Source organism: Amblyomma maculatum, chromosome 4 (assembly GCF_055883805.1).
Source record: "Amblyomma maculatum isolate TAMU_Amacu chromosome 4, ASM5588380v1, whole genome shotgun sequence".
NCBI classification, from domain to species: Eukaryota; Metazoa; Arthropoda; class Arachnida; order Ixodida; family Ixodidae; genus Amblyomma; species Amblyomma maculatum.
Window position 1 is genome coordinate 72,503,408 of NC_139347.1, and position 22,199 is coordinate 72,525,606.

Sequence of the window (22,199 nt, forward strand, 5' to 3'; positions counted from 1 at the left end):
CACCGGTGGTCGGGGATCGAATCCGCTCACTCCGGCACAGATTCGATCCCCGACCGCCTGCGGCTGCTCAAAAATTCGGTTTGTTTCCTTAGGAATGGCGCTCAGCAATGCAAAAAAAAAAAAAAAAAAAATGAGACCGTCTTATATGTCTTTAAGGGAACAGGGTAGGTCCTATTCTTGCCATGCATTTTAGGCTATGTTCGTGACCCTTTTTCTCATGATCTGCGGCGGTTAGAACATTAACAATGGTGGCATTGTAATCAGCAATGTTAGGTAGTGTTACTGAACTAGGATAATTTCTTTTTAAAGGTTAGTTTTTTTATTATCATTTTTTTACTGCACCCACCAAATTTTAGAGCCATAATCTGCAGTAAATAGCCTGTAAATAAAAATCGTCTGCAATAATATTTATAATCCTAGTTCAGTAGGCTATCTGTAATGTTTGCTCAATGTCTGGAAAATTTTATCTCCCTTGCGCCTGTAGTTTCTTAAAAAAAGGGTCAAACGCAGCAAAATTTGGTGTTTTGAGATAATTGGCTTTGAAGTGGAAGAAAGAGCTTTTTTGCAATATAGGACTATAGAAACAAATTCTCACGCATTTTTTCAATAGCCACCAGCCTGGCAGTCCCCTCCATCATCAACACTTCTGTTCTGCGCTAGCTGCCTTGTTTTCCGGGCCTCCTTAGTGACCAGTCGTGTAGCCCTCTCTGTAAAGTACAGGCGCCGCCGGTCAGCTTCGCGCAACCATTGGACTGTAAACCGTCCTGGAGAAACTCTGAATGACCTCAGAATCTCGGCTCGAGCAATGCTGCCATCATTGAAAGTTAGCACAGCATCCATTGTCGCTATTTTGAGCATCTTGAGACCAAGAAAGACATTTTTCGGAGCACGCTCCCATACAACCTTGTTGAACGCCTCATTCGCGTTCTGTGTTTTTCCATGGAGACATTTCCGGAGAAGCTCAGGCTTTGAGAGCTGCTGAAACACCGGCTTCACTGTTTCAAGGACCGCTTGCAGACGTCCAGACGCAGACGCGCACGTGGTGCAGACGCAGACGTGGTGGCCGCGGCGCCCACTCCTGGGTTGTGTTGCGGAGAATTGGCGTCATTGGAGATCGACTTATGCCGGTTTCCGTAGAAGAGACGTTTTTTAAAGCACTTCTTTGGCTTTGTCATTACATTACCGTTAAATAACCAGCACAAAGGTATAAACAAACTCATATGTCCGCGAAAACACGCCGAAACACGAGCAAAATGCCGCGCGTTGCGAGTAATCCAGCTGCGTCTTAGGATTCGTTTGGCTAAGTAAAGTATGCTAGCTAGGTTTTCACTGTTGCGAGATGAGTGACTGCCATTCCGCTAAACGTGACAAAAATCGGCGCTGAAAAATTTTTATTTTTTTTCCGCTTAGGAAAGCATAGATCCCGAGCATGTGTCAAAGGGGGTGTGGCTAGATGCTGCCTAGGTTTCGAAAAATGTTGATTTTGAGGTAAATATTTTGCGTGCGCGCAAATGAAAGACTGGGCTATGTTAAGCAAAGAATAGAGATTTTAAATTACACAAAAACAAAAAATCGATTTTTTTTCGGAAATTTTGCCTACCCTGTTCCCTTAAGAGGACAGTGGCGAAAGCTTACCCTTCCTCTCCTATCATTTGCCTGTAATCGTTTGCCGCTTATTGGTGCTCGTTGCATTGCTACATATAATTATAATTGGTTTACCCGAAAAGGAAGGCGTATAGTCCCTGCCACACTTTCTCTGGCAAGTGCGAGTTTGGACGGTACACCATTGCTCCTGTCGCGTGGCATTACTTGGCGCGCGTTCAAGTCAAAGAGCGCATTTCACGGAATATGACAGATCTTTCTGGACGTTTCTGAAACACAACGGACGCGAACCAGTCGGAATCCCAAACTTAGACGTTGATGGTGACCTTGTTAGTACTAATGGTGATGCCTGCCGTTTTAATGCATATTTTCAGTCTGCCTTTGCGCCAGCGTACATCGGTGAACTTCCGAACACTCGTGAATCTATTACAGAAACCATGCCTGAAATTGTTTTTACTTATCAGGGTGTTTCAAAACTGCTTAATAACATCAGGGTCGCCTCCGCCAGCGGCCCGGATGGTGTACCTACCTTTGTTTTAAAATCATGTGCGAACGAAATTGCTCATTATTTAGTCACCTTGTTCCAAACATCGCTTAACTCGGCATGTTTGCCAAATGACTGGAAAAATGCTAATGTTGTCCCAGTGCATAAAAGCGGTTCGAAAATGTCTGTTGTTAATTACCGACCCATTTCTCTGACTAGCGTGTGTTGTAAAACATTGGAACATATAATTTACAGTGCAGTCATGAAACACCTTGACTCTCATGACTTCTTTACGCCAGTTCAGCATGGCTTTAGAATGGGTTTTTCCTGTACCACCCAGTTACTTGAGTTCAGTAATGATCTGTTTTCCTCTTTTGACCACGGATATCAAATTGATTGTGTATTTCTGGATTTTAAAAAAGCCTTTGATTCTGTACCTCATGTGCTATTATTACATAAGTTACGTTGCCTTGGTCTGCATCCCAATATCCTCGACTGGCTTCAGTCATATCTCCAGGACCGCATGCAGCGTGTTGTAATTAACGGTTGTAACTCCGATTCCGTAAACGTCTCCTCAGGTGTGCCCCAGGGGTCTGTCCTTGGACCCCTTCTTTTTCTCATTTTTATTAATGATATTGTTCTTGACCTCACCTGCCAAGTTCGGCTATATGCTGACGACTGTGTGCTTTATCATGCTGTGGAAAGTTCTTCTGACGCATTAAAACTTCAGCGAGACTTAAATTTTATCCAGCACTGGTGCTCAAAATGGCAAATGTCTTTGAACATTTCAAAATGCAAGCTTGTCTCGTTCACTCGTAAGCGTTCCCCTCTACCGACCTGCTACTCAATAAATAATGTTCCCCTGCAAAAAGTTTCTGAATATAAGTATCTCGGCGTATATTTCACCTCTAACCTTACGTGGACGAGACAAGTTGAGCATATTACATCGAAAGCCTGCAGAATGTTTAATTTTTTAAAGCGTAATTTCAGCAAAGCGCAGTCAAATGTCAAGCAGCTCCTGTATTTCACTTACATAAGACCAATTCTTGAATATGCATGCCCTGTATGGGATCCCCAGTTTATTTACTTATCAGACATGCTCGAACGCGTCCAAAATAATGCTGCCAGATTTGTGTCTAATAATTATAATTTTTCATCTAGTGTCACGTCTATTAAACATCATCTTGGTTGGGAATCTTTAGCTCACCGCAGAAAACATTTCAGACTGCAGATTATGTATCGCATTTATTTTGGAAAGTTCAGCATTGACAAAGACCGGTACCTGCTTCAACCTCACTTTTTGTCTAGACGACTTGATCATCAGTGGAAGATCCGCGAAATAAAATGCCGGACAGATGTGTATAAAACCTCGTTTTTTCCACTGACGATCAATGAGTGGAACCGGCTGCCAGCTGGCATCACTGAGTGTTGCACTGAAAATTTATTTCGGGCTTTTTTATCGGATGTGCGACGTGGCGCCCAGTTCTCTTGCGTGTGTTTCCTTCATTACTTTGTTTTTTGAGTGTTTTCATCACTTTGTTCGTCGCGCAGTTGCCCCCTTTAGGTGCATGTTTTTCATTCCGCATTATCACTTGTGTCTTGTTATTTTCTTCATTTTTATGTATTTTATCACTGGCGTTCCCAGCAAGATTACTTGTCATCTCTCCCCCTGCAATAATGCCTTCGGGCGCTGCAGGAAATTGTAATAAATAAATAAATAAATAAATAAATAAATAAATAAATAAATAAATAAATAAATAAATAAATAAATAAATAAATAAATAAATAAATAAATAAATAAATAAATAAATCTCACGCACAGATATGATGCACGAATCTCGCGCTCGGGATTTAGTTCCGTGAGCCTAGAAAGGTTTTTGCTTTAATAGGAGTACGATTTAAGAGGCCGTAAATAAGCCAATATACTTTTGATTGTATGTGAAAAAACGCCGCCTCATCCAGCAAAGATTTCTAAAAGTGATGTTTAAGAACGGAGTTATCGGCAATAAAATTTCAAATTGCCCCTTCATTTTTTTTTTTCAAAGGCTGGAACGTCAGCTTTGGCAGTTTTGTGTTTACACATTATTTATCGCCGCACGCCACTTTTCTTTTGGCGAAGCTGGCGCGGCGGCACCCGCCATATAATAATAATTGGTTCACAGGAAGGGAAAGGCGCAGTATCTGTTACACTTGCTCTGTGGACACTTGACCAGTGCCGTAATGGAAGGGAGGAAGGCGGGATTGAAGGGGGAAAGAGAGAAAGAGAAGCCACAGAAGAGGGCTTCGGATAATTTCGACCACCTAAAAAAAAAAAAAAAACGCCTAAGGATTTTTAACGTGCGCTGACATCGCACAGCACACGGACGCCACTTCGTTTAATAAATAATGATAATGGTTCACAGGAAGGGAAAGGCGCAGTATCTGTCACACTTGTAGCTGTGGACACCTGAACCACTTCGTTTCGCTTCCATCGAAACACAGTCGCCGTGGACGGGTTCGAACCCGGGAACTACGGCACAGTAGTCTGGTGTCTTACTACTGCACCACCGCCAGTTCCTGGCCCTACGGGGCTGGGACGGTAGGTGAACGCAGCTTTCGGCGAGGGCTAGCCAGCCACCGAATTTTATCTGTTGTAGGCTGTCGTTGCACCCGCCACCGCTTTGGTGGTGGACGAACAGCTGTTGAGGCGCGCTCTTTCTCTTCTTTTCTTTCTTCTCTACTTTCTCTCTTTTGACCGCACGAGGCAGCGGAGGTGGCTCAGTTACAGAGCCAGTAGCAGGCCCGTGTATTTTCTTTTCCTTCTTCCTACAGCCACAACAACAGCTGGGCGGCACGCGCCATCTGTTTTAGTTTTCGGGGAGCTACTTACGTAACAGTGACGATTTGCAAGATTTCTGGGTTATAGCCAGCCACAGCCTGTACGGTGTGGCGCAGTGTTTGGTGGCGACGCCTCGTACTGTATTTTCGCTCGGAGCTTTGTCAGATTTAGCTCCGGGTCCTCTTGCTGATATATCGAAGTTGGAGAATCAGGAAAGACGGCACCTGAACTTGGGTTATGTCCTGACGCTCCGATAATGATTCTGGCAATGTGCGCAGAAGGTTAAAGAAAATGCAAGGAAATGGGTACTGAAACGACACTCTGCGAAGCTCTCGTGAGGCACGTTGGCCCTCTTCAAATGCGCAACGTCTCAACAAAGAGTGAATACTCCACCGTAGCCGCCGTTCATAATGCAGTGCTACGTACCGAGTCACGTGATGAACACCTGCCTTGTCGAAAAAAGCGGTGCTAGCTCCGCTTTATCGTTGATCGCTCTCGTTCTGCCAGAGTTTTACTTTTCAGCAGTTCTCGGTTTTTCTTCATTCCACACGTGATGATGCACATTTTAACAAACTACACCATTATACACCCCGCTATTTTACTCATAAGCTAAAGTATCAATGCTCACGCTCTACATAAATAGATCCCGTGGTAGAAAAAATTAATTATATGTGATTTTATGGCACATAAGCAACAGTGGCTATCATGCGCCAAACACAAGGTTATCTATCAGATGTGTAGGGTTATACTTATATTTGATTTAAAACATTGGCTTTCTTCAGAAATGCGCTAACAATAGAAAAATTGACGAGTGCTTGTTCTCCTAAAAGCAATGCAGGGTGAAATGAAATGTGTTCTTGTAAAATACAGCAAAATATGTTTTCCTGTGTTCTTTAAGCTGTGAGCATGAGATTAAAATATGATTAACTGTGAGCTCCTGCCCACACATTTCCCATACAGGTTTGCCTTTTTTTGTTAGTAGGAAGGTATGGGTGATGTGTGTGCGGTAGAAAGAGAGGCATTGGGTAAGAGGAAACGAGTTTGCTCCACCAGAGTTTAATATGGTTGGATATCAACCAGACACTGAAGAATGGAATAGAAAATGGATATGTAAAGTTATTACGTGCTCCACATGGTCAGACCGGTCGGTAGGGCGCCAGTGAGTCGAAACTTCAGCACACAGCAACCGTACGCGGAAGCCGGGAACGGCGGCGAATCAGTCTCCCGGTGGCCAAAGGAGAACGTTCTCCCAGACGCAGAAGGACTAGGTGAGGCATTAGAAGAGCAGACCCTTCCACTGTCCATCGACAGAAGCAGCGTCGGTATCAGTTCGTAAGGCGTTGCGTTAATGGTCTGAAGAGTTTATACGACTACCACATGCCACCGAAGATTTACTCCTTTCGGAGATTCACTAAGTTGACATCTTAGGATCCAATAAAAAGTCAAGGAGCTGCGTTTTATGAGTGAAGAGCGGCTGCGTTGTTCGAAAGCGAATGTTCAAGAATAACAGCAAAAGCGCACGTGGTTTTGTGATTCCTATACTACGATACTAGCGTCGGGCAATTGCGCGAAAGCAGTACATCGTTCAAATATCGATGTCCTTAAGTAAGTCGCAGTGTTCCTGGCGGGCGTGGAATGCTTCGGGGCTCTGGTCGCTGGCACCGGCGACAGTGATGCGGTATTTGCCTTGTTGGTGCTCCTCCGTCAAAAAGGCGTTGCTGAAAGGAGAGAAGAAATTATATGAGGATTGACAACTTGCTAAAAATTAATGCCCCCCCCCCCCATTTTATTTCTCAGCAGGAAATCTCGTTCACAAACTGCGTTTTCATTGCCCTACTCTTAACACAAAAATTAGGAGGACGTTTTGAGCTTCGCTTTAAGACGTGTTGCGTATTTAACGCCATATTTCAATGCTCGAGTTCTTTTAGAAATGTTTTTCTTTTTAAATTGAATAGATTTAAAATTATTGTCAGTACACGCCCCAATAACCACTGAGCCATCGCGGCGGCGCTTGTTTGGGGAGTTTGGTTTGGTTTTGGTTTATGGGGTTTAACGTCCCAAAGCAACTCAGGCTATGAGAGACGCCGTAGTGGAGTGCTCCGGAAATTTTGACTACCTGGGTTCTTTAACGTGCACTGACATCGTGTACTGTACGATGCCAGTGCACGTTAAAGAACCCAGGTGGTCGAAATTTCCAGAACCTTATACTACGTCATCTCTAGTAGCCTGAGTCACTTTGGGAGGTTAAACCCGATAAACCAAAAGAACCATCCCAAACACAGGTTAGTACGTCATATGAACCATATCATGATGACTAGGTTCCCCTTTAACAAACTTCCAGTTACCCTTCGTGCTACTAAGGGTCGCGTGCATGCGTCGCGTGTCCGCTTGACTAGGTGAGGGTTGGGTTCAACCCCGACTACGAGAAATTTACTTTGTTGAATTGATTCTGATTTGATTTCTAGAATTCTTTCCGACTGACCCAGGACAAAAGCGAATGGCGACGCGTTTGTTTTTTTTTTTTAATAGAACGAGCTGTTTACTTTATTACGTAAAACAAGAGAGCACGAGTAACCAGTCGCCTTTCGTTACAATCTTTTAATGCGTTAACAATAAATGTATGCGTAGCGAAGAAAGCGTTTTGTCCTGAAATGACGATTTCAGCAGTAATAAACTGCAATGAAAAACCACAGTTCGAAGTGGGTTTCGTACCCAGTACGGCGCGAACTGTTCCGCTTTTCCGACAAGCGCGTGAGACCACCGCACCGTAGTAACGGCCAGTCATCAGGCTTGCAAAACCGGCTAGGCTGTTGCGCTGTGCTTAGCATTTCGCTGCCTACATTGTATATAAGAGTGTTTAAAAGCAGTGATTAAGTAGGGCATGCATGTATGTTAGCTGTACGTGACACAAGCCGGTTATGCATCAATACAAGGTTAGTATACGGCGCACACCCTCCCCTGCCTGTCAAAACGAGATAGTTTTTTGACAAAGCATGGGGCACGGGTCTCTACGCGGGTACGGCGTTGACGGCGTTGTTAGAGTAGCCGGGCTATGTAGGCAATTGTGGTGAGAAGTGGGTGATAGAGGCTTTATCCCTGAAAGACGCTCGTTTCCATTGCGCCATTAATGACGTCACCATGACCTGACCAATCAGACTCGAAAAGACGACGCGGTATAACCAGAACACGTGGCTTCATCAGCTGTCGCTGTACGAAGAGGTCAACCGGTAATAAGAAGTAATGCTAAGCTGCCAGACGTACCCAGTGCGGGCGAAGTAAGCCAGCAGACTGATGAGGCTCTGGCTGGCAGAGTACAGGGCTTTCATCTGTACCGGTTGCCCCAAAGGCGCCCCGAATACGAGTCGCAACATGTCGTCCGGCTCCAAGTGCACGCTGGTCGAAGAGACAAGGAAACGAGAGACGCGGTTGCTCGAGTCCGAGGCCAGCCGGAGATGCAGTTCACGTGTTGGACACGTTACTAAAAAGTCAGCCAGAAGCTCGTAGAAGACTTGAGGCGTTTTCCAGTGACGACCTTTCTGCAGATGACAAGTCCACGTGTGCATATGTCACTACGCTGTGTCTGACAAAGTAATCACTGCGGAATGAAATCAACGATTAACTCGAAAAATATCCGGTTTAAATTCAACGAAAAAATTCGAGCTCCAGATCGCTTTTTAATAGGTCACTAACCAAGGTATGACATTTTAAACGAACAGGCCCGAAGCATCGATCAGCTCTCTGAGATAGTGTCAGCAAAATATTACAGCGATGCGCGCCAGAAAGGAACAACATTTCAAATTAAAGCTCTTTCTCTCACCCCCCCCCCCCCACTTTCTTTTCTACTCTGGCCACCAACCCAGGATAGTGACGTCGAAACCTAGGAGTTAATCAGGGCGACATCCACTGGTCTGTCTCTCTGACTGACGGTTGAATGGTGGGCGGAGACCACTAATTGTGCTCGCTGCTCGCTTCCCTCCCGCCAGTTCGTTGTCGCGCACGCGGTGTCGTTGGTCCGAGGCTGCAGTGTGCTGCGCCGTTCCTAAAGGCTTCCTACAGACACCATGCCTCCCGCCAGACGCAGAGGAGGAAGGAAGGGGAATGTGGCTTGCGGAGGCATGGTGGAGGCTAGACGGTCAGGCAGGCGAGGGAAAAACAACTGCGACACAATAGGAGGAAAGAAACATCAGCCCTGCCCGACGCAAGCGGGTCGAGTAGTGAGGACCCTGTTGTCGGGTTGAACCACCCGTCTGGGTTCACATTAACTCGTTTCTGTCGGGTAGAGATCGCTGCTACACCGTGCGTCGAGCAAATGAATCAGGCGCAGACGGGAGAGGAGGTAGAGGAGGAAAGCTCAGACGAACTGCTCACGATCCAACACCACCTAGACGCATGATCCCGTCCCCGACCACCAAGGAGGCAAGAGAGGAGGCGTCGACCCGACGCGTCAGCGTATACATGCTCCTTGCCTAGCGGATAGGGTCGAGCCAATCCACCCCCTGCAGTCAGGCTGGTGGGACCCGACCCGACGGTCGTCTGGCTCGACCGCCTAGCGTATAGATGAGCCCGACAGGCCCACCCGACCCGACTTTGTCGGTATCATGTAAACCACCCGAATGCCAATTTCGTTGATTGTGGTGGCTGTGACTGCGCAACTAATTACTTGTTCAAAAAAGCGCAAAGCCTCACATTACCGGGGAAGAAAATATTTTCGACCAGAAGGTGAACGCTGGCACTTTAACGGCAAGTTCTGTAAGACATTCAGGCAACACACGGATGGTGTGCACTAGTAGGCTATTGCGATGTCGCCGAATTTCGAATGTCTACCTTACTCTCCCTCACGAGAGGTCGACCATAATTGATATCGATAACGGTGCCTCCAATTTCCCATTGGTAAGGCTTCAAACTGACCGCCATGACGACACCAGAGATGGCACATTCAAATTGCCCAGCATAAGTACAGTGCAATCTTCTGAAAGTGGCCGAGATGGCGCGCAGTTTTAACGTTTACGAGTTTCCTGCTAAGACATGTTAAAATAACAGCGACTACAACGCAGTAGGTGTTACAAATGTAACGATTGTTAATGTCACTGAAGAAAGCTTTCCACCTACCTAGCATCCAAAATTATTTCTGCTTTTGAGGGCCTACAAAATTGCGTAGTACTCATCGTTTTAAATTATTTTAAATGGCCTTTTCAACCCCCACAGGCATGCCTCTTTGCGATGGCTCAGTGGTCAGGGCGCTGGACAGCTGAATGCAAAGACGTGCGTTCAAACCTGGTCTCGGACCCGCTTACCGACAGAGGTGAAAAGCAAGGCGACCATGTACTCTGTGATATTAGAGAGATTTAGCTTACCGTGATCCGCGATCCGCCGCTTTGACACTCTACCGCGCGTGGGTGGGGCGCACAAGCTGATTGGTCCCGACGCGGCAGGTCTATGTGCGGACATCCAGTATGTAGCGCCATCTGCCGGCGTCAAGGGGGTGTGGGCATGCGCAGTGGAGCGCGCGGTGGCGGATCACAGTAAACTAAAACTCTCTACTGTGTGGTGTCAGTGCGCATTAAAGAACCCCAGGACGTAGCAATTGCCGGAGCCCTGTACTTCGGCGTCCTTCATAGTCTGAGTCGCTTTGGGGCATTAATCACTACAAACCAATCCTTGCCGATTCCCCTGCTTCATTCTAGGAGTATAGAATAGTTCGTTTTCTGAAAGTTCACTATCCTCAATACTGTATCAAAACGCAAGACGAGTTATCCTCTTTTACCGTTTTCCCCTTTGTTGTAGTAAACCCCCGTCAGTTGGAATTTCATGGGATTGAGGAAATTGCCTAGTTAATGCAGGACTCCCATGTCCCGAAAAAAAAAAATGATCACGCATTCATTTTAAAAAGCCGTAATCGCTTTGTGCTGTAGCAATTGTGTCACAGGTCCGCCAAACGGGCAGTGCACTACAGCTTGATTAGGCATATCATTTCGTGAATTCGTGAAGAACAACAAGCCATTAATAGCCTAATAGCCTCCCTCCCCCCTCCCCCCCCCCCCCCCCACACACACACACACCGAAAAAAAAAAAGAAGGGTTTACGTGAATAAACTTATAGTAAGCACTAGTTCGTCTTAGAAGGGTGGAAATTAGTGCCAATTCTTACATGAAAAAGAGGAGAAACAGTTTAAAAAAAGGACAAGGACGAGAGGAGAGATGTTTACCAGGAAAACTGGGTTGGGTGCAACTGAACTAAAACTAAACGTAGCCTGGCGGCCAGGAAAGTGTATATTTAAAAGGACGCCAGGTAAGAAGAAAAGCTTTGCAGAAGAATGGAAATCTGGGCCTGTTGGTACACGATGAAGAGGAGAACCAGTGTAAAAAAAAAGGACAACTACGAGAGGAAAGATGTACACCACGTACACAACGACAACTGCTAATGATATGCGATTGCGCTGACACAAAAATCAGTCTGGTTGCCAGGGGAGTGCACAGTCGGCGTGTACGTCTCTCCTTTCATACTTGTCTTTTCTTCGACTCGTCCTCCTCTTTAGTCTGGGTTATAGGTTATTTTGTAAATGGTTGATGTAAATTACTGTGAAGTTATCTTTTCGCCATCGCATGCCAAGACACGCGAGTGAGAAAGACCTTTATGTGTGCTGCCCAAGTTATCACGAGCGACGCAGATATAAATCTCAGATTGAACTACGTCCTACGAACGTACCTGCGTGGCCAAGGGCGGCGTCTCTATTTCGAGGTTCAAGGGTCCTGGAAGGCTGAATTCCGACCTCAAACTCTAATTGTTAAGGCGAGGCTCGAGTAGACGAAGGTTAAATGTACTCAAGCTTAAACTGTTAGTGACCGCTGCATGGCGGCATCACCATGTCACTAGTAACGGCAGGAAAAAGACGGGAGCATGTAATTTGATACTAGGTTATAATTAAGCCTTGCCAATTAGACAATTATGCAAGTAATAATTTACTTGCGTAATTGTTACTTTTACAATTGTGTGTACCGCCGTCAGTCGTAAGTTACCGCTTTACGTGCAAGACCGCATGACATACATATAAATTCCACTTGTTTTTGCTCGTACAAACGTGCGTGCCTTGCTTGGCGCAGCCACTTTGGCTTGCAATACGAGCGCCGTGTGTTTCAAGCCCGGCTAAGCCTTGAAAGTCTTCTTTGAGTGATATTAATTTATTATCAAAGCAAGTTAAATCTTTTCAGACATGCGGGGACATTTATCCCACACTACATGTCATATTTTCACCCCTTTCATTCCATGCTTGGCGCCATATTTAGTCTGAGCGTTACGGAGTGTTTGAAATTCCAGCGCAAGACCATGTGGTTGTGACGTCATGAGCGCCGTGGGTTTCAAATGACCAGAGCGTGGCCGAATTCTTCCAAATTAACGAGGATTTCATGCTATAGAATACTGCCTATTTTAGACAAGACATGGCGGGATGACCCAGTCATTCAGTGTGTCGTTATAACCTGGGTAGAATTAACGCGGCTTTACCACCTTTGCAAGATAGGAGCAGTATTTTTGCAACGAAAAGGCTTTTCATAACTGTAGCTTACGTCAACGCCCATATCCGTCCCTATATTGCATCTTGTGCTTTTTCGAGCACATCTACCTGCAGCTCACATCGAGCTATAATACCGGAATTCACACCTACAGAATCCAATGTGTGGCCAACCAGTAGTTCATGTTGGATAACGCAGGAGCACGTGTATGGCTAGATGCGCCTTATGTGTAGAAAGGAGGGACATTTCCAATAGGCATTATTACCCTGTTACACTTCCCGCTGCTGAGATGATTTATGGCGCATTATAGGGTCAAGCAATAAGATTAGTACATTGTAAAGATAACTGCAGCTACGAGAGGAGAGAGTTATCTCCTGCCCATCAGGGTATGCAAAGCTCTCCTAAATTGACATTAAATTAAGATATAATCGTGAATGTTGTACCTGACGCACTTTTAAGGTATCTATACCGTTCTGATTTCTCTATATACCAGAAATGACTACAAAAGATAGCTGGGCTAGGTTGCTAGCATGGCGTCGTGAGAATTGTGAGCTGGCGAATCTATAAACGACTGGGAAAGTATTTATGAAGAAAAAAAAATTTAGTTCGCGTCTGCGTTTATTTTTGCAAATAATGGGGTCCCTGTCACTTTAGTATAATTTGCCAGTGTGCTGTTGTCACGACACTTTTATTAACTGTACACCACCTTTTCGACCATTTTGTGGAAAGACACAAACAACAGAAGGCAAGCACATGTGCTCTCCTTAGTATCATGTCTTCCGTCCGCTAACCTGTCATCAAAAATGGGAACACAATCCCTGAACAACAATAACGTGTCGTAGGAAGATATCATTTTCAATTCAAACTCTTTAATGGGAAGAAAGTGCTCCGAAAGTGCTGCGCGAAAAGTGTGGAGAAGTTTTATTTCCACGGGTATAATAAGACGAGTCCGCAGGTATAGTGGCAAAACTTAAGCAAAATGCGATGGAATTAAGTAGTAGTGTTGTAGAGTCAGTGCCTTGTGCGCCTTAAGATCTCCAACGCACAAGTCACAACTGCAAGAACAATAAAGCACTACCTTTCTGCGCTTTCTCTCGGCCTTCTTGAAGTTGGTGAAGTTTAGGCCGAGGGCGTAGAACACATCGGGAGCGACTGATGTAACGTTGGAGAATCTGTCCTCGTCCCTGATGATCATGCGGGTAAACTCTGCAGCGGAAGTCCTTTCGTCGTTCATCAGACCTAGTAGAACTTCCACACCGGACAAACGCCTCTGCAAGGGCAGAAAATGGTGGCGTCACTGCTAACGACCAGTTATTATGGGCACGATTCGAACTGGTAATTATTCAGAAGGGAATTTTATTTACTCTTCTTGCGTGTATATTGTACGGACCCTTCTAAGTGAATTAACCAGTAGGGCGAGATAAAAAACCTTTTTGTAAGCATCTTCACTGGTGAGGCTTACTGCGCACGGCACAGCGCACGAGTATGCGCCAGCGTGTATACTCGGCCTTGTGCCGCTTTTTTTACAACGAAGAGGCGCCCGCGTGCTGTGCGATGTCAATGCACGTTAAAGAATTACATATGGTCAAAATTACCCCTTAGCCCTCCACTACGGGTCCTCTTTCTACTTTTACTCCCACCTTCCTCCCTTCTCTTACGGCGCGGTTCAGGTGTCCACAGAAACAAATGTGACTGATACTGCGCCTTTCTCTTCCCGTGAACAAATTATGCTGCTTGCGATCATCGGTTACACCACATTCCCGGCAGGTAAAGTCGGCCCGCTGGATGTAAGCAATCAGCACAGCAGCGCTGGCATGAACATTTATCGACATTTGATGCACACGGAGAGATAACAGAACACGCTGACATCATTACTATCGAAGAGCGGAATGCGAGCTGTACAAGCACAGAGGCCGGTCGGCTCTGTGATTTGATTCGATTTTATAGGAGGGGAAAGGCGCGGTAACTGTCTCACTTGTTTTCTGTGGACACCTCAACCGCGCCGTAAGGGGATGAAGGTGGGAGTCAAAATGGAAAGAGAGAAAGAGGAGCCGTAGTGGAGGGCTACGGAGTAATTTCGACCACCCGCCGTGGTCGGGTTCGAACCCGGGTCTTACCACTGCACCACCCCGACGGGGCGCTCTGTGATGAAGCGAGTATATCTTTGCAAATTTCTGCGAAGAGGTGGTCGCCTCTCCTTTGCTGCGACTACCCTCTTCACGGCAGGTTGCGTCGGTTGTTGTACGCGATGCTTTCTTTTTACGGGTGATGAGTTATACGCCTCTGAACTTAAGCTTGTAACGAGTTTAGCTCTCCAATGAAGCTGTTACAGCTTTCGCTGAGAAATGTTTTCACTGCTTGTTCACGGTGATGTCAGCGAGTAGGATGTGCACACCCGACTTGGAACAGAGACATCGCGTGCTGATCTTGTACACCATCAAGCCACGTACCTCTTCTTTACTCATGAGCTCTCGAGGGGGATACGGTATGAGCCCCGTGAAAGAAGGGAAGAACACCGGAGGCAGGGCCGTCTTCACGAACAGGCGGTAGTCCGCAGCGCGCATGCACGTATGGTCCGGAAGGTCGCCCTTCACGCAGCTCATGCGGTCGGCTTGCTCCTTCACGCGACGACTAATTAACAATGTATTGTCGGGGTACCTGCAATGCAGTCACGTGCCATGCTGAGAGCAGACAAATGAAGTTCTAAAAAAAAAGAAAACATTGATTTATAGGAAGGGAAAGGCACGGTAACTGTCTCACTTGTTTCCTGTCGAAACCTCAACCGCGCCGTAAGGGAAGGGAGGAAGGTGGGAGTGAAAGTGGAAAGAGAGAAAGAGGAGCCGTAGTGGAGGGCTACGGGGTAATTTCGACCACCTGGGGATCTTTAACGTGCGCTGATATCGCACAGCACACAGACGCCTCTTCGTTTCGCAAAAATAGAAGAGAGAGAGAGAGAGGGGGGAGGGGGAGGGGCAGAGCGCCGTTTAGCATCTTCATCTCAAGTTCGTGAGCGGCCGTGTGATGGCTGCGCAGCATGATGCGGTACCACAAGGAGCTCGCCAGCTCACTAGGCTGATGCGTAATGTTAAACATGGCAGAAACGAGCAAAATTTTGCTAAACAAACATCAGTGATAGCAAATCAAGATGCTGGGTGTGTATCAAGATTAAAATGCAATATATATGGAGTGCAGCTCGCGCTCCGGGGCCTAGACGTGCTGATAAGATTATGAACAGCATAGTACACATCGATAAGCAGCAATGCATAAGCGAAACCACTTCACGTATCTCTCGGGGTAAACATTGCAGGCATGTAAAATAAGAAAAGTTTTCTAAGCACTGCTACAAGCATTTCTTCTTCCTATCCACAGCGAGAGACTGGAACAAACTACCAGAAACTGCAGTGCTCGCATCAAGTGTGTATATGTTCTCTGCTGGTGTTCGTGAATTGCTAGTATAGTGTCTGATATAATGCGCTTTGAATTTGTGTTAAACATGGTTTTTTCACATTGTTCTCTGTTTGGTTGCATTGAAATTTTTGCGCATGTTTGTTTGTTGCGACACGGCCGGTCTCGAGGGAGAGCGCGCGCTCTCGAGACCGGCCGTGGTTGCGAACAGATGTTCCATTTTTTGAAGTGTTAAACTTGGTACCGACTGGACGGTGCTTGTGTTTTGTTTATTGTGTTCTCGCTTTGTACTCTGTTCTTCCCTTATATCACTCCTATCTTGGTCTTGACCAGACTGATAGTATCTCAAATAAATAAATAAATAAATAAATAAATAAATAAATAAATAAATAAATAAATAAATAAATAAATAAATAAATAAATAAATAAATAAATAAATAAATAAATAAATAAATAAACGTAACCGACGAGAGCCTGGTGCTATATCGCTACAAGCCTGGGCAACGCCTATAGCATCCGTTATTTTTTTAATCCTTTTTTGTCTTGAAGCTCTACAGCATACATGATAAAATTAGTTTTGGAAATGGGCTAAATTTCATCGCTGCTAAATTTCTCGGGAATCGCGCTAATCGAATTAAATGCCCTTAAGAACTACGGCCTTTGGCGTCTCTGATAGCCTGAGTAGCTTTGGGACGTTAAACTCCACAAAACAAACCAAAACAATTACGGCTTTCAAAAAGTAGCGGCATTACATTGCTATTGCTTCCTAAAAGTAATGCAATTAGTCTTAGTTACTTTTTGGTTTTAATGCATGCACACCACCAAAGTGAACAATGTGGAAAAAGCGCCAGCCAGGGTACCACAGGGCAGCTCATTTTTCTTTGTAGCCTTTTCATGCATCAGCTCGTGCATGAAGACCAAAGGGTGGCAGATTTCAGAAAAATAATGCAATACCAAGCCATTACTTTTCAGTAATCGTTCAGCTACTTTTTGAAGAATGTAATTGACCAGTGTGTTCAAATTTTTCATTTTCATAGTGCACTTCACGCGTTCTTAGTTATTCTCACCAAATTCCATTCCAGACGATTATTCTACCTTTACGGGTGCTACAATAAAACGCCAACAAAATAAAGAAGATAAAGAAGAGAGACCGAACGCCCTTTCATTGCTTCCAGGCATACATGTAGAAGGAGCCGAAAATAGGTAACCGGTGGCAACTAGAATTCCTCCGTCTGAAATGTAACCTAATACACACTGGCCAATTACATTCCTTAAAAACTAGCTGAGCGATCACTGAAAAATAATTTATTGTTATTGCATTATTTTTGAAATCTGACACCCTCTGGTTTTCATGCATGCGCAGGTGCATCAAAAAGCTACAGAGAAAAGCCGCCCTTTGGTATCCTGCCTCACTCTCTAAGCCAGTCATTTTAATAGCAGCGGGCATATAATGTGAAACAAAACAGTGCACATTGCAGGAATTGCACAAACTAATTGCTATAAAAAACGAAAGTAACTACAATAACTTAAGGGAAGGGCAATTGTGCAGCTACACGTACCCGTCGAACATAGACATTGGATTTCCCGATAAAAACATATATATGTATGTCATTCATTAGGCGATTATTTATGAATGAAGGCAGCATATAGCTAAACGTCTGTGAGCCGGAGCTGAGATGAGACGTAGGAACAGCCCATTCTGGAAATCGTGGTGGTTAATACGATGTTGTACGGATGGCTAATATCAATGTTTTAAGATTAGATAGAATTGTCAGCACTTAATATCTCAATGTCACTGTGGGATGATAGTTATATAGATATCTTGACCATATGAGATCTGCAGAAAAAATTCCTGGCAATGTGTCCACACTGATTATTGTCGGTGCGCCGGATGCACTTCTGCTGGAAATGAATGTGCTGTAAGTTTGAGAAAAAGACACTTTTCTCCAAACGAGATGAGAGTAATTGAGGTTCGGGCAGGAACGTGTGTTTTATAACATAATTCTATAAGTATTGACAGACGGTATCTGATCCTACGTACCATACGTACCTACGTATCATACCATACACTTGTTTTCAGGTTATAATGAACGACAAAATTTCACCAAACACTTTAAAATGTTGGCTCTGCTATCTTGCGCGAATTTATAATAATATCTTCGCTTTCTGTCAGTACTTTTACTGTAGGTCTGAATATCACTACCTTAGTTTCATTTTCATTTATGCCCATTGCGTTTAATGACGACTATCCTTCCCGTATTTTGACAGTGCTTTACGCGCCTGAATGAGAAGCGAGATGGTGGCTTTCGCAAAAAAATTATAGTTGCTTCATCTGCATAATTGTAAATTTTGCTCTGTAAGAGAAGAAAATAGTGACGTCAGTGGTGTGTAATTTAAAAAACCAATGTTCTTAATACGTTTTCTGAGTTACACCACGCGTCAAGCTTTGACGTCAGGTATTTTGTAATTTAACTCTTATTCTTTAAATATGTGATAGGTATATAACCTTTGACTGACTTAGGTGCCATCCCACTTATTCTACAAAGTCCCAGGTTTTTATAACAGTATATCACGGCTTATCAAGGAGAATCTTGGAAAAGTCCATGAACAAGCCAGCACAATCTGATTTCGAACTGCTGTTATATTCTCTTTGATGCAGCAAAACTAACTCTGTTGAGTTGTTTTCTTTACACAAACCCGAATCGATATTGTGTCAGCAGATTATGTTTGATAATAATCCTCAATATTTTGGAGTGATTCAGAATTGTTTTCAAAGGTCTTCGAAAAGGCAAGCAATAAGAAAATTGGTTTATGGTTGATCTAAGTTTGTTGCTGGGTGAGTTGGTTGAGCATCAAGAAAAAAAAGTTAGTTGCGGTTTAGCTCTGGTTAACCCTAGTTGAATTGCGAAAGCAATGGCGGAAGCTTCTTTCGCCGGCTACATTATTCCCTTGCATATGCCTGCGTGTCGTAGGGGTACCGAGAATGCAAACGATGTTGGCAGGCTGATTCTGATTTCATCCTCCCGCATGAAAGTAGTGACTCGGGTTGGCAGCTCGTGCCAGTGGCATGGGGGCAACGTGAATTCAGACGTCCTGAGGGACCACGGACACAGACACCGACACGGCCCACCTCGAGGTGGCGGTGACGGAAACAAAAGCAGACGTTGAAGATGTTGCCTCGCAACAAAGATCTCGCCCAGCAGCAAACTTTTCTCGTTCTATCTCGATCCGTGCCGTATAGTTCCTTTGATTTCCTCTGCCACTTTCAAGGACCCGGTGCTGGGTTTTTGCATCCGATATCAGATTTCACCGTATGAAGTTCTGTGATTGTGCGACGATCTTCGACCTTCGGCCGGCCATGGAAACCGGATTTGCAAGATTTTGCACCCTTAATGGCAACACCAAATCCGACTGCTTCGGCAACATCTTCCACTTCTGCTTTCGTTTCAGTCAACGCCTACCTCAAGGAGAAAATGGCGCGAGTTTTCTTGCGTAATTGACAGGATCACCGAATTTCTGTGGCAGCGGGCACTTTCAAGTCTACGAACTTTCCTGCAAAAAAAAAAAAAAAAAAAAACATGGCTGACCAGCAATCGTGTTCACTTTCGGGATGTGCCAACGACTGCCGAAGGATGTCCAGCAGCTGCTATCGTGTAGGCCCAAGTTCGCTATCGAACCTTGTCCATCAGCTCCGGAATTACTGACCATGGTTAGGAAAGTGGCAATTCCAGCTCCCGCGGCTGATCTTTATCGTTGTGTCAGAGCAGTTGCGTGTCCTACTTTTCGTCTTTCGTCTGCCAGCACTGATTTTTCCGTGATGGTCTATGGTTTTCTAGTTCATTTCTACTTCTCTTTTTACATACGACAGTTACGCTAGCTATGCGAATTTCCATCGTAAAAACAGCCATCTATAAACACGTGTCCAATATTTCACAAAGGACGAATTCAATAATGTCAGAGAAGTATTTTACCGATCGTAAAGCAGAACCCTTAATATCACGACCAGTACTATTTCTCCAAATTGGTCACGGTGGATAATACCACCTGCTTTTTTATTGGCTGCAGGAATATCGATTTAGATTTCATACTAGCAATATAGTCGAGGGCATCTGACGATCTATTCATAGCCGCATTGGTTAAAAATTATTAAGTCTTTGTCAGACAAGGTTAGTTGTTGGGCGAGTTGGTGAAGATGTTCCATATCTACAGCGCAATAAAAATGACGAAGATGAGAAAACATATAGCGACAAACACAGCGCTGCGCTGGGTTTGTCGTTATATTTTTCTTCATCTTTGTCTGATAGCTCCTATTCATTGACGAGCACATTTTTCAGCATCTAGTATGATTTTGTTCTGCATAGTTAGTTCAGGAGAGTCCGAACGACCAAATCATACCAACTAGATTTCAGATTTAGATGAGCATAGTAATACTCAGTACTCGAAGATTGCAGTTTTTCAGTGAGCTTCCTTCTTTTTTTAATGGTATTTCTTGCAGATAACAAAGTCTTCCTACGTACGAGTATAAGAAAACTTTTGTAGAGTTTTATTTTGGTCTCCGGGTATATCATTTGAAATGATATCCGCAATTTGCACCATCTTGCGATTTGATTTAACTTTTTTTGATGGTATTTTCATTCCAACTTCTATTTTCACGACACAAAAGTACTTGGGCTGCAAGGAACTAGAGCAGCTTATTTAGTACTTTACTATAGACTTTGAGACAAGGAACTGCCTTTGTAAAGAAAACCAGTAGCTGCACAGAACTACTGCTGTGCACGCGCTGGAAGCACAGTATTATGCCTTGGGAACACCTTGCCTCCCAGCTCGTAACTGCGTAATGCTTCGATGTTAGTGTTTAAGTCCTGTAAGGAGCACTACGCTTCGCTGTTCTTACTTATATTTCTGGTAAGACGTAGAGAGCAAGCCCAAAGGCATGCTGAAAAAAAAAAATGTTTCAGGAGATTTTTGTGGGACTATATACACGCTGGTGCATGGAACCGTAGCGTGGACGTTTCAATTCGTCTGCCAATAGTAGAGGAAACCCACCCTGACTTCGAGCTTCCCAGGCAACTCATTTAGCCGTAAGTCAAAGAATCGCAAGGAATGGCAGCAACAGTTCGCGTTCCTCAAAAAGGTGGGCAGCCCTGTAGCCTGGGGACAGAAAGAGTCAGACCACCGTCTGTTTTTGGTGTACTTCTAGTAAAGATTATACTGCGTGCGCGGCATCAAGTGTGTAGTGAAATAAAAGTTACGGTTCCATCTGGCAGAACGAGGTGCTGCTAAACAGTGAACAAACAGCGAACAGCGAACTATTTCTCAGGACAGGAAGTGCCTCATCGGAGGAAGCGGTGACACTGTCGTGGCCCGAGCATAAACCCGCAGCAGGTCCGTCGTCGCTTTGTTATAAAGAAGACACTTACACTAAGCCCACTCCTTTTTTTGTCAGCTTGAGGCTTTCACGTTGAACACAACTTGTAAGAAAAAACGGTAGTACCTGATTACCAGAAATTGATTAGAAAAAAAAAATAATTGAATTACCTGGAATTTTACCGCTTGAGAAAAGTAATCACTTAATAACCAAATAACAAAAATTGTAATTTATTTATTGATACTGCAATCCCAATGTTGGGATTTTAGCAGGGTGGGAATACAAACTAAGCAGTTTCATTCGTGTGTCTCTGTCTGTCAAGTAGCGCAGTATTCCCCAGTATGATCAACCAACTGTCCCCCGTGTTTGCATTGTTGTTAACAAAACAGGCAAAAATAAACAATAATTACAGTGCAAGTTGAAGCTCTTCTGCACAATTAGAAATAAAACCAAACACATAAACCACAGCAGTGAAATAACAAATGCAATAAAAAGAAACTAGGTGATATGTTGCGAGAACAAAGTCAGTGATGGCTGCAGAACTTCATTGGTAGTGAGGTTATTCCAATCGGAAATAGTTCGTGGAAAAAATGAGTATTTAAACCAGTTATTTCGAACGCGAAAAGGAGTTAAAGTTAGCTCAATCAGTTGTAACGCGTTGTGTACAACTATGCCCTTGCTGTCCGATGCTGAATCTCTCGTTTGAAGCTTCCGAAAAATTTTTGATTGCCTCGATGGTCAGGTAATGTTTGCGCCAAGCACATTTGTGCTGGTTCCCTCCGCGCCAACCGACGAGAGGCAACGAACATAACCAGGTACTATAGCGCACTAAGCTGACTGGCCGTGCATTGGCTAGAGCGAGTGCTCGCCCTCAACTGAGGCCAAGGAATTGGAGCTCGAATCGAATCAGGATCATTTGAGAAAATCCCGAAGCTGCCTCGATCCCTCCCACAATCCCATAACGCTTTCCCGATATCCCATTTCCCTTTCCCTTTTCCCATCCCTTCCCTCTAC

General features: G+C 44.6%; 1 protein-coding gene across 1 annotated transcript in view; it reads right to left on the reverse strand.

Moving 5' to 3' along the window:
- Positions 1 to 5,954: 5,954 nt before the first annotated feature.
- The window catches only part of LOC146191384 (cholinesterase-like), an 86,027-nt gene continuing 69,782 nt past the window's right edge, over positions 5,955 to 22,199 (reverse strand). Inside the window, exons 5-8 of the mRNA XM_084599930.1 lie at positions 14,863 to 15,070; positions 13,491 to 13,682; positions 8,166 to 8,440; positions 5,955 to 6,622 (exon numbers count right to left, since the gene is read on the reverse strand). Of these exons, the coding sequence (XP_084456056.1) occupies positions 6,490 to 6,622; positions 8,166 to 8,440; positions 13,491 to 13,682; positions 14,863 to 15,070 (808 nt within the window). The 3' untranslated portion in view covers positions 5,955 to 6,489. The remainder of the gene's footprint in view (positions 6,623 to 8,165; positions 8,441 to 13,490; positions 13,683 to 14,862; positions 15,071 to 22,199) is intronic.